At 33.6% G+C, this 13,002-nt stretch overlaps 2 protein-coding genes across 3 annotated transcripts; one reads left to right on the forward strand and one right to left on the reverse strand.

The window, feature by feature from the left end:
* The first annotated feature begins 1,852 nt into the window (after positions 1-1,852).
* Positions 1,853-5,134, forward strand: LOC8280866 (hsp70-Hsp90 organizing protein 1). Its single transcript, XM_002517035.4, has 8 exons — positions 1,853-2,238; positions 2,807-2,900; positions 2,986-3,036; positions 3,143-3,316; positions 3,516-3,695; positions 3,828-3,947; positions 4,159-4,292; positions 4,682-5,134. Exons 1-8 carry the CDS (start codon positions 2,075-2,077, stop codon positions 4,755-4,757), a joined length of 993 nt encoding a protein of 330 aa, XP_002517081.1. The 5' UTR covers positions 1,853-2,074; the 3' UTR covers positions 4,758-5,134.
* A 936-nt stretch (positions 5,135-6,070) lies between these two features.
* Positions 6,071-12,293, reverse strand: LOC8280865 (sulfate transporter 3.1). Of its 2 annotated transcripts, none has more exons than XM_048378786.1 (12): positions 11,809-12,293; positions 11,402-11,609; positions 10,979-11,150; positions 10,770-10,835; positions 9,854-9,967; positions 8,917-9,033; positions 7,749-7,875; positions 7,326-7,612; positions 6,935-7,125; positions 6,762-6,847; positions 6,588-6,664; positions 6,071-6,481 (listed from the first exon to the last, which is right to left on the reverse strand). In XM_048378786.1, the coding sequence occupies exons 1-12, from the start codon at positions 12,122-12,124 to the stop codon at positions 6,305-6,307; spliced, it is 1,938 nt and encodes a 645-aa protein (XP_048234743.1). In that variant the 5' UTR covers positions 12,125-12,293; the 3' UTR covers positions 6,071-6,304. The 2 variants fall into 2 exon arrangements, with proteins under 2 accessions (XP_048234743.1, XP_048234744.1); XM_048378787.1 differs by having other exon boundaries at positions 11,402-11,741; positions 11,809-11,948.
* Between the last annotated feature and the right edge of the window lie 709 nt (positions 12,294-13,002).

Here is a 13,002-nt window from a genome sequence, read left to right on the forward strand (position 1 = left end):
AAAATTGTATATTAAGCTATTTGCGCATGAAGACCAGCCATTGCCACACACACATATACTGAACCCATCTTAAGCACAAACATCATCATATCATAAGAATAAAGAAACCCATTAAAGCAATTTCAGGAAAAAGAAAATTTCAATTAGCAAATTAACCTTTGAAAGACATCATATAAGAGGAAAAATAAATTACAGTATAATAGTTACTATTTTCACTTGACATTTTCTAAATGGTGATTTTGTTTAGAAAACATTTTTGCACCAGTTATATAAATGCAGGTCAAAGAAATGAATAAAAAAGAAAATAAAATCAGGGGAGTCAATTTACCAAACTCTTGAGACCAAATAATAAAGCAATGTCATGTCAGCTATATCTTCTAAAGTCTATAATAATGTTTCAACTACTAGAGTTATTCATATTATTATTGCTTATTTTCTAATTATTTTACTTAAAGAATTTGGTAATGACATCAGAACAAACTGCTATCAATTTGAAAAGAATGGAAGAACTTTTCAAAGAATGAGAAAAATTAACCAATGGCACCACAAAAGAAAAAAAGGTAAAAACAGAGAAAGAAGATAACCCATAACCAACTAGACAAAGGCAGTAGTGACGGCATAACGCGTAAACAGTCTTTTCTTTGTGTTTTGGTTTCGAGAATTGGTGCTTAAATTAAATGGTCTCTTTTCTAGAGGATGTGTTTATTTGGGATGCCTTGGGTTTCGTTTTGTTGTCTCATTTGTTAATTAAGCTCGTGCGGCGGCTTGGCGGGGCATTGTTTGAAGAGGACTGCCATGACTTGGTCAGTACTCAGTAGGTGGTGCTTGGTCTTGCAAAGTTCTCCAACATACATTCCATATATAGCCAAAAAAAGAAAAGAAAAAGAAATCTAAATAAGAAGGTACATAAATACAAAGTGGAATTGTCAAACTGGAAAAAAGAAGAAAGCTATCAACTTGTACCATTTTTCGATTTAAGAAAATAAGAGTAGTGACTTGACTTGAAGATTAACACCAACTTTAAATATGGAATGAAATATGTATGGAATAAACAAGACTTTAAGAAAAATAGATTAGAATAAAATAAATAGGAATGTTATGGTTATTTCTCTAAATAATTTTTATTTCACTTTTTACTTTATGGATTTAAATTAATTATTTTTATATAAAATTATTAGTAAATATCATAAATCATTAACATGCATACGGTGATTGTGGATGGATGATGGTGATTGGTGGCGGTGACGGTGGCGGCAAGTATTGGCAGCGATAGCTATACTGATAGTCGGGTGGTGTAATAACGACCGCGATAGTAACAGTGGTAATATATAATTAATAAAAGATGATAGGAAGTAGATTTAAATAGATAATTAAAGAAATAAACTATTTCATTCTAAAAAAAGAAGAAATATAGTCATTTTTAAATATGGAATATATATTTTACATAATCAAAGAATAATAATTTTATAAAATAAGTATTGTATGTGGAAGTAGATTTACCCTATTCTTTTAGTATTCCATGAATCAAACATGACCCAAATTCAAGTAAAGATGAAAGAACTGAAGATGAAAACTTGGAGATTAAGATTGTATGTGGATGTAATTATCAAAGGAAAGTTGCATATAATGGCTTTTTCCTTTTTCCTCAAGTGAAAGAAAGCTTCAAGAGAAATTACTTTAGTGAGGGATGGGTTTAATTCCAACATTAGGCCTACTCAATACGAAAGAGAGGTCCAATAGGCTAAAATGATTCCTAAAAACAAAGTCTAAAGCCCATCACAAACAAGCTTCTTTCAAAGATAGGTCCTAGATTAATCGTAATATCAGGGATTTCACTATAACTGAAATTGAAATTAGGGATTTAATTGGAAACTGCAGTTTAAGATAGGTCCTAGTAAAAATTGACCATTTGCCCAGAAACTCTCAATGTTCGCACCCGCAAAATAGCTGCCTGCTTCACTGACTTCACTCGAGTTTTATGTGATAAGCGAAGATCACCCTTGTAAAACCCTAGCAAGTAGCAGCAACAAATTACGCGCCCCAGCGCACTCCTCTTCGCTATTATCGAGTAACAATGGCAGGATCAGCTACAGCAGCCTCCACAGATGGTAATGGTGGGGAAGAGGTATCGTTGAAAGATAAAGGCAATGAATTCTTCAAAGCTGGAAACTATCTCAAAGCTGCAGCTTTATATACTCAGGCCATCAAGCTTGACCCTTCAAATCCCACTCTCTATAGGTAACTTAAACAAATTAGGCTTTCTCTTGAGAAATTGTTAGTCTTTGAATATTAGTGAAAGTTCAATCTTGATTGGTTAGTTACAGTGTCTGATTGATTGTTTCAATCGGGCCTTTTTTTTTTCTTTTTAAAATTGCATTGCCTTTCTTCTTTTCTTGGGTTGAATTTCATTGTGAGTTTCATTTTCACAATATGAGAAATTTAGCTTTCTAGAGTCTAAACAGTAGAAACTAGTACCGTAGATACCTTGTCACTTTCAGACTGACTTTAGTGGCCCCGATTCTCCATTTTAAGTCCTAGATTCAGTGACATCCACCGTGTAGATAATTTGCTTAGTTGTTGAATCTCAACTAATTGGTTTTTCAATGCAAATGTGCCATCTCTTATGATCTTCTGAACGGACTAAAGGGCGTGGGATTGGATTGGACCATCTAGGAATATGAATCAGTCTATGAATGTAGATCTTTATTTTTGTTATATGTTGCTTTTAGTTGACGCTATGCGTCTTTATGTAAAAATACATTTTCCCTACGTGTCTTCGTTTCCATGATGTTCGATCGCTTGTCAGCAATCGTGCTGCTGCATTTCTGCAATTGGTTAAGCTTAACAAAGCGCTTGCTGACGCTGAGATGACAATCACATTGAATCCGCAATGGGAAAAGGTGAGCAAATGTACATATTCGTTCGGCATGACTTGCATGTGACTCTCTAGATTGCTGCTTACGTATTCTACTTTCTTACCACCAGGGATATTTCAGGAAAGGGTGTGTATTAGAAGCCATGGAACGGTATGATGATGTATGTCTGGAAATCTTATGATCTTAGATTATGTGGTAGCATTCTCTGCTGGAGCTTGTGATTGTGGTTTAAATCTGATGATATTTTTCCTCTTTAATGATTATAGGCGTCGGCTGCTTTTCAGACAGCTTTAAAATACAATCCACAGAGTTCTGAGGTATCAAGAAAGATTAAGAGGATATCCCAATTAGCAAAAGAGAAAAAACGAGCTCAAGAAGTGGAGAGCATGAGGTCTAATGTTGACTTGGCAAAGCACTTCGATAAATTGAAATCTGAAATGGTAAGTATGCAAGTGAAGAACCATGATACACTTCTTACCTTGTGCTCCAGCATATGTTTTTGAATGTAATATGCATTTTTGAGATTCACTCTTTTTTCAACTTTCTTTTTCCACTTTTGCTTCTGAGTGACCAATTTCAGCTGTAATATTTTCATGCTCCTTTATAAAGAAGAACAAATTTGGTCCTTTCATTTTGCAGTCTGAAAAGATTGGATCTGAAGAATGTTTGAAAGAAATTTTCTCTTTCCTTGTTGAGACAATGGAGATGGCTGTAAAATCATGGCATGAAACTTCTAAAGTTGATCCTAGAGTCTACTTTCTTCTTGATAAGGAAAAGACGCAAAGTGATAAATATGCTCCAGCTGTTAATATTGATAAGGTATTGGCTCAGGCTTAAAGTGTATAAATTTTAATGTATAGAATGATTTGGGCTTTTGCATCCTGTCTTCTATAGTTTGTATATTAAAGAACTTCTCTGTGGTTTTAAATAATCACTTGCTTAAATTTGCAGGCCTTTGAATCACCCCATACACACAGCAGCTGTTTCACATTTCTTAGGCAGTATGCCGAGGAGTCATTCTCAAAAGCAGCTTGCTTAGTGGCACCTAAGAGTATCATATCTTATCCACAGGTAATCTTTAATTTCATGACAGAGTGTAAGTCTGCTTGAGCAGATTAATTCCATATGATTATTGTGGGCATGAAATACATCTAGAGGAAGATGCATTCCTTTACAACACAAACAATTAGGGGTTTTTAGTTGCTATGTTTAGTTTTGATATGCATTTTGGCATGCATATAGTGTACTCGACAGTTTCTTATCCATTGAATACCTTTTGCAGGTTTGGAAAGGTCAGGGATCAAGGAAGTGGAAGCATGGGCAACATGATGGCTTCTTTGTTCAATTTGAGTCGCCTTGCTTGCGAAAGTTATGGTTTATTTCCAGTACCAACGAGAAGGGGCAAACACTGTGCAGGTTCTCTCTGTCTCTTGCTGAATTTTTTTTCTTCAACACATCTTTGCTTTGTGTTCTTGCATCCTTATCCATTAGAAAAGCATTGCATGTTATAAATTTGGATTCAGCTATTATTGATAGCTAAAATCAGGTATTAATGATAGAAGCTGTCTAAGCTATAGCGTTATTATGTGTTGTTGCCATAATTGCTTTAATGTCAGACAGACATGCTTTAGCTACTTAAATTTGCACAATAATTGAGTTCACTTAAAGAAACACATGCAATGTGCTTATTCAATTCATTTGTTATTTAGCCGATGCTTAAAAGTTAAAATACTGAATTATTATCTCATCACACAATGTCAATGCATTCTTTTCTATGCTACTCAATTCATCATGCCTTTCTCCAGGGATCCAGAGATGCTAGACATTAGTGCACATGAAGTATTTCCGCGCTTGTTCAAAGAGAAGCTGCCCAATTCCTAGTGCATTTAATTATTTTCTTTGGCATCTTCAACAGAGGACTCAGAATGCGCACTTTAACAGGAAGTTGCATGTGAAAAGAAAAAAGACAGTGCCAGTCCATGTTTTGCCTTGACTTGTAACTGAGCTCCTGGTTAGGTGTTGTAAGCATTTTAAAGAGGTGCTTTTTATTCTCCAGTGTGCGTGTATTCAATTTTTTTAAGCTGGTTTTTTGGAGTTAATGCATTTCTTTCTTTCCGAGTATTGTATTGGCAAGTAGGGTTTGACCCTTGTATTGAATGGGTTATTCCCCACCCTGAATATTAAATGATAGCTTTCATGTAGCAGAAGCTTACAGCTGCTTGCTGCAATTTAATTAATTGGCTTTTCATTGTTTGAAATTACTGCATAGTCCAAATAACATGACCAAATTTTAGCTTTCATTTTCTGTGCCATTTTCTGCTTTGTTATGGCATTGCACTGATGCAACTCAGGCCAATCATTCATAAATGATATTTGAACTGTTTTCATCAAACTTGATAGCTTCAAGCTCAGAACTTCTATTTCCTTTTCTTTTGTTCAAATGATGAATTCAAAGTAGAATTCCTTATGGTTATTCTGAGTGTTATTTGAGGTGATAATTGTCTTGAAACAATTAAAATTAAAATAGACTTTTGTGTGTGTATATTTTCATATACAGCATAGGTGTGGGAAATAGGATAGAGGGTTAGGTTTTATCTTCTGCCTCGGCCAAGATAGCTCATGGTTTCTCCTTCCCTGATCTGAGCACTAATCCAATATTTTTTGTTTTCTAATTACACAAGGTACTCTTGACAGTTTCTTATTAAGACAGTTGTTTGATGCAATTCAGCGTCTAATGTTTTTGCCTTCATCATTTATCTTTCCATTTGGTCAATCAATGTCTACATGCAAAAATGTAAAGGAAGCTGCTGGTTTTATCGTGGAATAACCTTTCCGAATCTTTTCACAACTCCTTAAATGATTTTATTAATGCTCATTAACCACATACTTTATTTTAGTAGAAATTCCTTCCCTTTCATTTTGTTTGGTGTAAAAGTAATTCCAATCCATGATTGCCGTGGCATTCTGCCTTCATTCCAATTCATGCGGACTTTATCTGCTATCATTCTACAAAGAAGCATCACATATATGGAAGAAAATAGTTCCATTCCAAGTATCTCTTTCTGCATCTCATCATTAGGAACTTTCTTTGTTTTTTGTTTAGGTCCGTTGTGAGACTCTTGTCAATTCCTTGTTAGTTCATTTGAGATCATGTCTTCTAGCGGCTAATAGGGCACATAAGGGAGCCATCGACATTATGAACCACTCAAAACTATATTATATTTTGATATATGAAATTACAAAAGTGGATTTAGACTTTGTGATCTTCCCAAAAGAAAAAGAAAAAAATCATCTCTGTTCCACTTCTGGATCATTCGGATGAATTAATTAGGTGGGATCAGCTGATGCTGCTTCTAGCTATGGTTGAGCTCAGATGTAAGCATTAGATTAGCTAATCTTGTCTCCCATTTCTACTGTCAGACATTATCTTATACATCGAATTGATCAACTGTAACTGGGCTCACTTTGCATGAATGTAGCATGAAACTGCATGCTGCTACAGCCTCACTCACTGTTAGATAGATCCATTCCTGACCAATTGTTTCGATGAACTTCGTTTTGTTTAGCTTCTTAATCACTTCACTTCTTGGGTTTGCCAGCACCAACTACATTGAAATCAACAGCACAAAATACCCACCTCAAAATCAACATATATAATTAGTTCACTCGCAGAGAAGAGAAATAACTCTTTAGATGAGAATATTTTTGTACCTTGAGACCTCTTCTATCGGTGTTCTTCTTAACTTCTTCGAGCATTGTGATCCCACTTGTATCTATGCTACCAATAGCTGTAAATTGAAGTTGAAACATTAGAGCAAACCTCATACAACATTCATTCTCTGCTAAGTTTTGTTAAAGAAACAAGTTCTCTGACAAGACACATACCGCTCATATCTAGTATCACATAGTGTAAACTGGATCCTCCTGTAGATTTTAGCCTGTCTTCCTCCTCATATATCCATCTTGAGATCCTGACAACAAACTAGAAGTTAGACAACATGATTTAGGTGATAACCTTACATGTCAAACTTTCTTTTTCTTGATGTATCAGTGTATACCTTTCTCTTAAGTAGTTTGCATTAGCAAAGTAGATTGGTGCATCAATCTGAAGAATTAGAACTCCGGGGACACTGTTGGCTGTCGGATATTGATCCATGCTTCTGTAGATCATTGAATTGGGAATGTTTCCTAACAGGAAAGTCCTTGGCCTTGCTACAAACAGAAGCATCCTTAGCAAGGAAATCGCAACCTGCATTTGCAAATTCTGGTCCTATCAGTAATCTTCAACCAATTATCTTAAGAAAAAAAACAAAAGAATGGGAGTGGCAGGACTTGAACTCCTGACTTTCTGCACTACAAGGCAATGATTGGACCACCAAACTATTATTAATAGAATGGCACATAACCATCAACAATATCAATGGGGCTAGTGTTTGATGAGTTGCTTACAGCAATGACTAGGCCAACTTCGACGCTGCCGAAGACGACACCGATGTATGCACTGACGCAAACAACGAAGTCGAATTTGTCAACTTTCCAGAGGTGAATTGCAGCTTCATAGTCAATTAAGCCGAGCATGGCAGAAATGATAATCGAGGAGAGTACTACCAAGGGAGTGTAATGGAATAATGGGGTCAGTAGTAACAATGTTATCATCACTGCTGCTGACATCACTACGTTAGATATAGCAGTCTTGCACCCTGCATTGAAGTTCACTGCTGTTCTCGAAAATGGTCCTGGATCACATCGAGCATAAATTTATGTCAAACATGATTCAAATTCGGATCTCTTTTTACCCAACAAACAACTACTTAACGAATGATGGATAGCTGAAAGCAGAAACTGGGCCTCAAGTCTTAAGTTTCAGAGTACCTGTAGTAAGATAGCAAGAAGTGCAAGAGCCCGCCATGTTCATCATTCCGAATGCGATCATCTCTTTGTTTCCATCAATTTGATAGTTCTTGAACATGGCAAAGCTCCTTCCAACAGCTACTCCTTCCTATACATTCCATAAAACCCACCTTTGCGTTAAACACTTATTTTATTATTTTTGCTTATGGATAAAATTGAGTGGTAGCTATTAATTTCTTCACCACTGAACTACTATACACAAACATTTAATCATCGGATTATTTATCTACGAAATTATGATTCTATGTAATAACTTACGTAAGGCAGTGATTACCGAATATGATTACCGATCATTGATTTACTAATTATGTGTATCTGATTACAAAAATACGGAAATATATTTGTAATTTGAAAATAAAAAGTCAATTAAGAACTGTATTATTTATTTCTTTGATCAGAAAATCTTTTTCCAGTGACTTAAATCTTTAGATGCATCAATCACTGGAAAATGTAGATATTTTCCACGGAGCCATAACATAAAAAGTTAATACATAGAGTCACAATATTATAAATTCTTTCAATTTGAGAAGATGCCCAATTAATTTTCTTTCTTTCTTTTTTTAATTTTTTTTTATAGATATAGGACCACAAAGCATGATGATGAATTGTGTAACATATGAAGCAAAAGAAGTATACAAAATGTTGAGAAACGTGTGGCTTTCAATTTATAAGGATAATATATAGCATAGTCATTAATTTTAACAATATTTAATTAATAAATATATTTATTAGTATAAATTAATAATTATATCTTTTGATAAAAATAAAAATAAACAAATAATTCATTCATTGTAAATTAAAATATAAAAAACTTCCTTTTATATCTATATAAGAGAAACAAAATATTTGTAAAATTATAAAGTATAAATTTTTTTGAATTACAAATATATATATATTTTTGATATTTTTAAACTATTATTGAAAGTTTTAATAAATAAAAAATTACATAAAACCCTTTTATTTTCAATTTTGAAATGTGTATATATGATTTTTGAAATGTGTCGGATACAAAAAAAGGTTGGTCTTGTACAAAATGTCGGATGAAAGGTATAGTTGGTTGGAAGAGTCGTATATATTGGGAGGGGGAGCAGAGGATGTGATGTGAGAATTGGGGGAGGGAGAGACTTACAGCAAGAGCTATAACACCAGTTACTATTCCAGTTTTAATAGCTGTCGTCAGATATGGTGACCCAAAAGCCAACTCACTTATTGATATTGGATTCAACCCTTTCTTCAGGTGCCCAATCTGCAGAAACACAACAAAAAAACACTAAATTTAGGTACCCTTTAATGACATAATTTCAATTATCATTACAACTAGTCAAATCTTAAAACAGATAATTAAGGATCTGCTTCCTACCATTTCTATTTGGTCTCTCAAAGTAGTATGCAAATAATTAGTGAGCATGCTTAGCTTGTCAGGATCAAATTTGCTACATATTTCATATATAAAATATTCAAACTCAACTTAATAGCTACCAGTAATATCCAAGTTTCAAAAAGATAATTCTTATAAAATCCTAATAAATAAATTTTAAGACTGCCTCTTCAATCTCGAGCGTTGGTTAAACTGTATTTTCAAGAGCTAAGTTTAATTACCAAAATAAAATCCCTAAATCTGAGATTTATTCTAATGATATTTTTTTTTTCAGTTTATAAATTTCATCACTAAGATTTAAATTAATAACTACATTATTTTAAATATATATATAAAAAATTATTTATTTTAGAGCGCGTTGGATATTGACCCTTACGAGTGATAAAATATTATTTTAAGAATTTTAATGAGATTGCATATTTAAAACTCAAACTCTAGATTTTAGTTAAACTATAAAAGATCTTTACATCTCAATTAAGATAATAATTTTTTTTTCAATGATACAAATCCATTAGTTGGATTTTTAATAATATAATTAAGGGGTAGGTGAAGTTTCACACCCACATTTTAGGTGTAACAGTGAGAATGAGTTTATAATTGAATTTGTTGAAGAATTAAAGATTATGTTTATACGTGAACGCAAATAATTAAAATAATTTATACAGCAGTAGAGCTAGAGAGAACTTACCACTTGAACGCCATGCTTCTCGGCGTGGGAGAAGTAGACAAGGATGGTTCCTAGTATGACAGAAGTCAGGGGTGCCATAGCATTGATCCAAAAGAAGCATGGTTTCCTCTTGCTCTGTTTGTCATCGAGGTTAATATTTCACAACACAAAAACATAATAATAATCAATCATTGTCTCAACACCATAACATAACAATACCTCAAGTCAATACATAAATAATTCATATAGATCTGTAGGTTTCAAATCAAAGGTTGAATAGAATACTAATAACCTGTATATGATGTCAAAACTTTCTTGGATAGATGGTCACTTCAATTTTATTCTATTTTTTTAACTCTTTGCAGTTTGCACGAAATATATGAAGGACCCCTTTTGCCGTTTCTTTATGAGACATTTGTTTCAGTTGTGATTTCGATTGGTGGGTGTAAAATTTGATGAGCTCTAAGAGTTTATGTTTTATATCTTTTATATCTATACAAGTCATATCTCCAAATCTTGGATAAACTTATACATTTGAAACACTCAAATCATTAAGTTTATCTCTTCAAGGATTTAAGAAGTTCCCTTGTTTTTAAAGAAACCTCTTATAGAAGAATCATATAATTATTGTTGTTGGTGGAGTTATATATTCGTCGTGTTCCTTCTATTTTGACAGCAAAAGGTGGGTAGATAATATTGAAGTTTTAGACAATAATATGTCAAATCCCCTTCTTCGTTAATTTTTCACCTTGTTATTGGATGAATTAGTTTTAAAATTTAAAATAATAAGTGTTATTTTTCTTTTATTCAAATCAAAACACTTAACCTATGGGTGACTCATTATACAATTTAATAAAATTCTAAAAATGTTTGAAAGTCTTTTATTATCCAAATTCCAAGCTTGCATTAGACATGAAAAGGATTTAGATTTACTTACAAAGTATCTTGTGAGGAGGAGGAAGAAAAGAAAACAACAACCCAACACTGCACTTTCCCATCTCCACTGCAACCACCAACCAACGATTAATATTATTTTTATAATACATATAGTAGCTAATTAGGTAACAAATAAATACTATAAGCAAAAAAAAAAAAAAGGAAAAATTATATGCTCAATAAATTAATATGATAATTAATATATATTACCTGGTGTGTCTGGCTAAAAACGGATCGCATAACCGATATAATATCTGTAGCATGAGTAAAGTGAACCAACCCTAGAATTCCTTTCAATTGTTGAAGACAAACAACTGTGGCTGCTCCACCCATGAAACCCACTATTGTTGCATGGGACAAAAAATCCACGATAAAGCCAAGTCTGAAATTTAAATTAACAACAAATCGTCACTTGTTGTAATTAAAAGTGATGATTATGAATATGGAGAACTCAGGGTGTAGTTTTCTGTCTTTTTTCTTTTTATTTAACATATGAACCGTTTCTTGTTTTGATGCCTTTTAGTGATGATGCTATGACACTGTCATGATGCACTATCAAGACAAATCCCAACAACGAAGAGAAAGAGCAGAAGAGTTTTAGATTGGTCGTGACATGGGCTCGAAGAAACTGACCTTAATAAGCCAAGAGTAGCTTGAAAAACTCCAGCAAAGAAAGTAGCAGTAAAAGCCAACTGAACATAAAGCTTAGGGTTCTCATTAGGGTTAACTTCTTTCCCTAACATAGAAGATATAAGAAGTGATGCTACTGCAACAGTTCCTACTGCCAAATCCTTTGAGCTACCCATCAAAGCATACACTAGTGGTGGCACAAAGCTTGAATCTGCATTAATTTAACCATGAGTTCAATTTCCACACAAAAATAAACAAAAAAGAAAAAAGGAAAAGAAAAACTCAATGAGCTTTAATTCTCTCGTGTCATCAGTAATAGAATAGTCTCCCGGTTAGTCGGAACCTAATTAAAGAAAGAAAAATAAGAAAGAAAGAAAGAAAATATTTATATAAAAAAAAAAACTACTCACATAGTCCAATAATTGGAGGCAAGTTAGCAAGACTTGCATAACTAATCCCTTGAGGAACTGCAAGACTAGCAATGGTAATTCCAGAAATAAGATCGGATTTAAAGGACCCGAATGTATAACGAGGAGCCCATTCAAGGAATGGTACAAAGTACTGCAATCCTAAAATGAATTTCCTTGATGCTGGCTGCTTCTTGAATTGCCTAAAGGGATCATCAGGAAAAAGAGTCTCCTTCAGACCTGATTTTAGCGACTTCAAAAATGGTTTTTCAGGAGGAATTGCAACAGGATGTGGGCATTGAAAATCGGTGTTACCCATATCCAAAATGTCTATTAAATAAACTAGATTTTCTTGACTATATAGTAGATATTAAGATTTGGAAATGCCTAGAATTCTTCTTGACGACAGGGTATTTATATATCTAGCTAGAGGTAATGTTGCTACTCGGCAATGTTTTAATGGAAAAGTTAGACAGTAGCTAGTGAAGAAGTAGCCAGCTACAATGGGGTATATAAGGAGGTGGGTGAAGGTGGGGGGGAATGGAAGGAGAGGAGGGATCTCCAAAATGCTTGATGGGACACACACATGGACTGACACGTTTCATGTCGTCAATAAAACTTAGGACTATAGGAATAATTAACCTTCAACCTTTTTGTAATTAATCCTCTAGATTAAATTTTTAATCCAATAATCGTCTAGTTGGTACTTTTTTAGTGTAAGAGCTCGAGAGATTGCACGTTTGTCATCTACTAATATTAATAGAAATATAATATATATTTGTAAGGAAATAATTATTTTTTTATTCTGTTAGTCTCTAATAAATAAAAAAAGGATCTTTACATGAGGTTTTAATTGGAGTTGAAAGTCAGTAATGATATAAATTTACCTTAATATTAATGAGACTCACATGTGAAAAATGATTGTATTATGTCTGAATCTTTTGTTCAATGTTCTTTTCTTTATGTTCATAGGAGTGCCAATTGGGCTCGCAGCCAATGAATTGGCAAGAAAAGCCCTTGCAGATTAGGGGTTTTGCTCCAATATCATTATATTCTTAATGATCAATCATCTATCTTCGGGGAAAATAAAAACATGGCATTTCATACACATGCATGGGTGTTTCTTGTTGGCTCTGGACATTAAGCACTACATGTGGTAGTTGTTCACCTATTTGGGTTGGAACCTACTACTTCTAG

The sequence above is a fragment of the Ricinus communis genome, chromosome 9, assembly GCF_019578655.1.
Source record: "Ricinus communis isolate WT05 ecotype wild-type chromosome 9, ASM1957865v1, whole genome shotgun sequence".
NCBI classification, from domain to species: domain Eukaryota; kingdom Viridiplantae; phylum Streptophyta; class Magnoliopsida; order Malpighiales; family Euphorbiaceae; genus Ricinus; species Ricinus communis.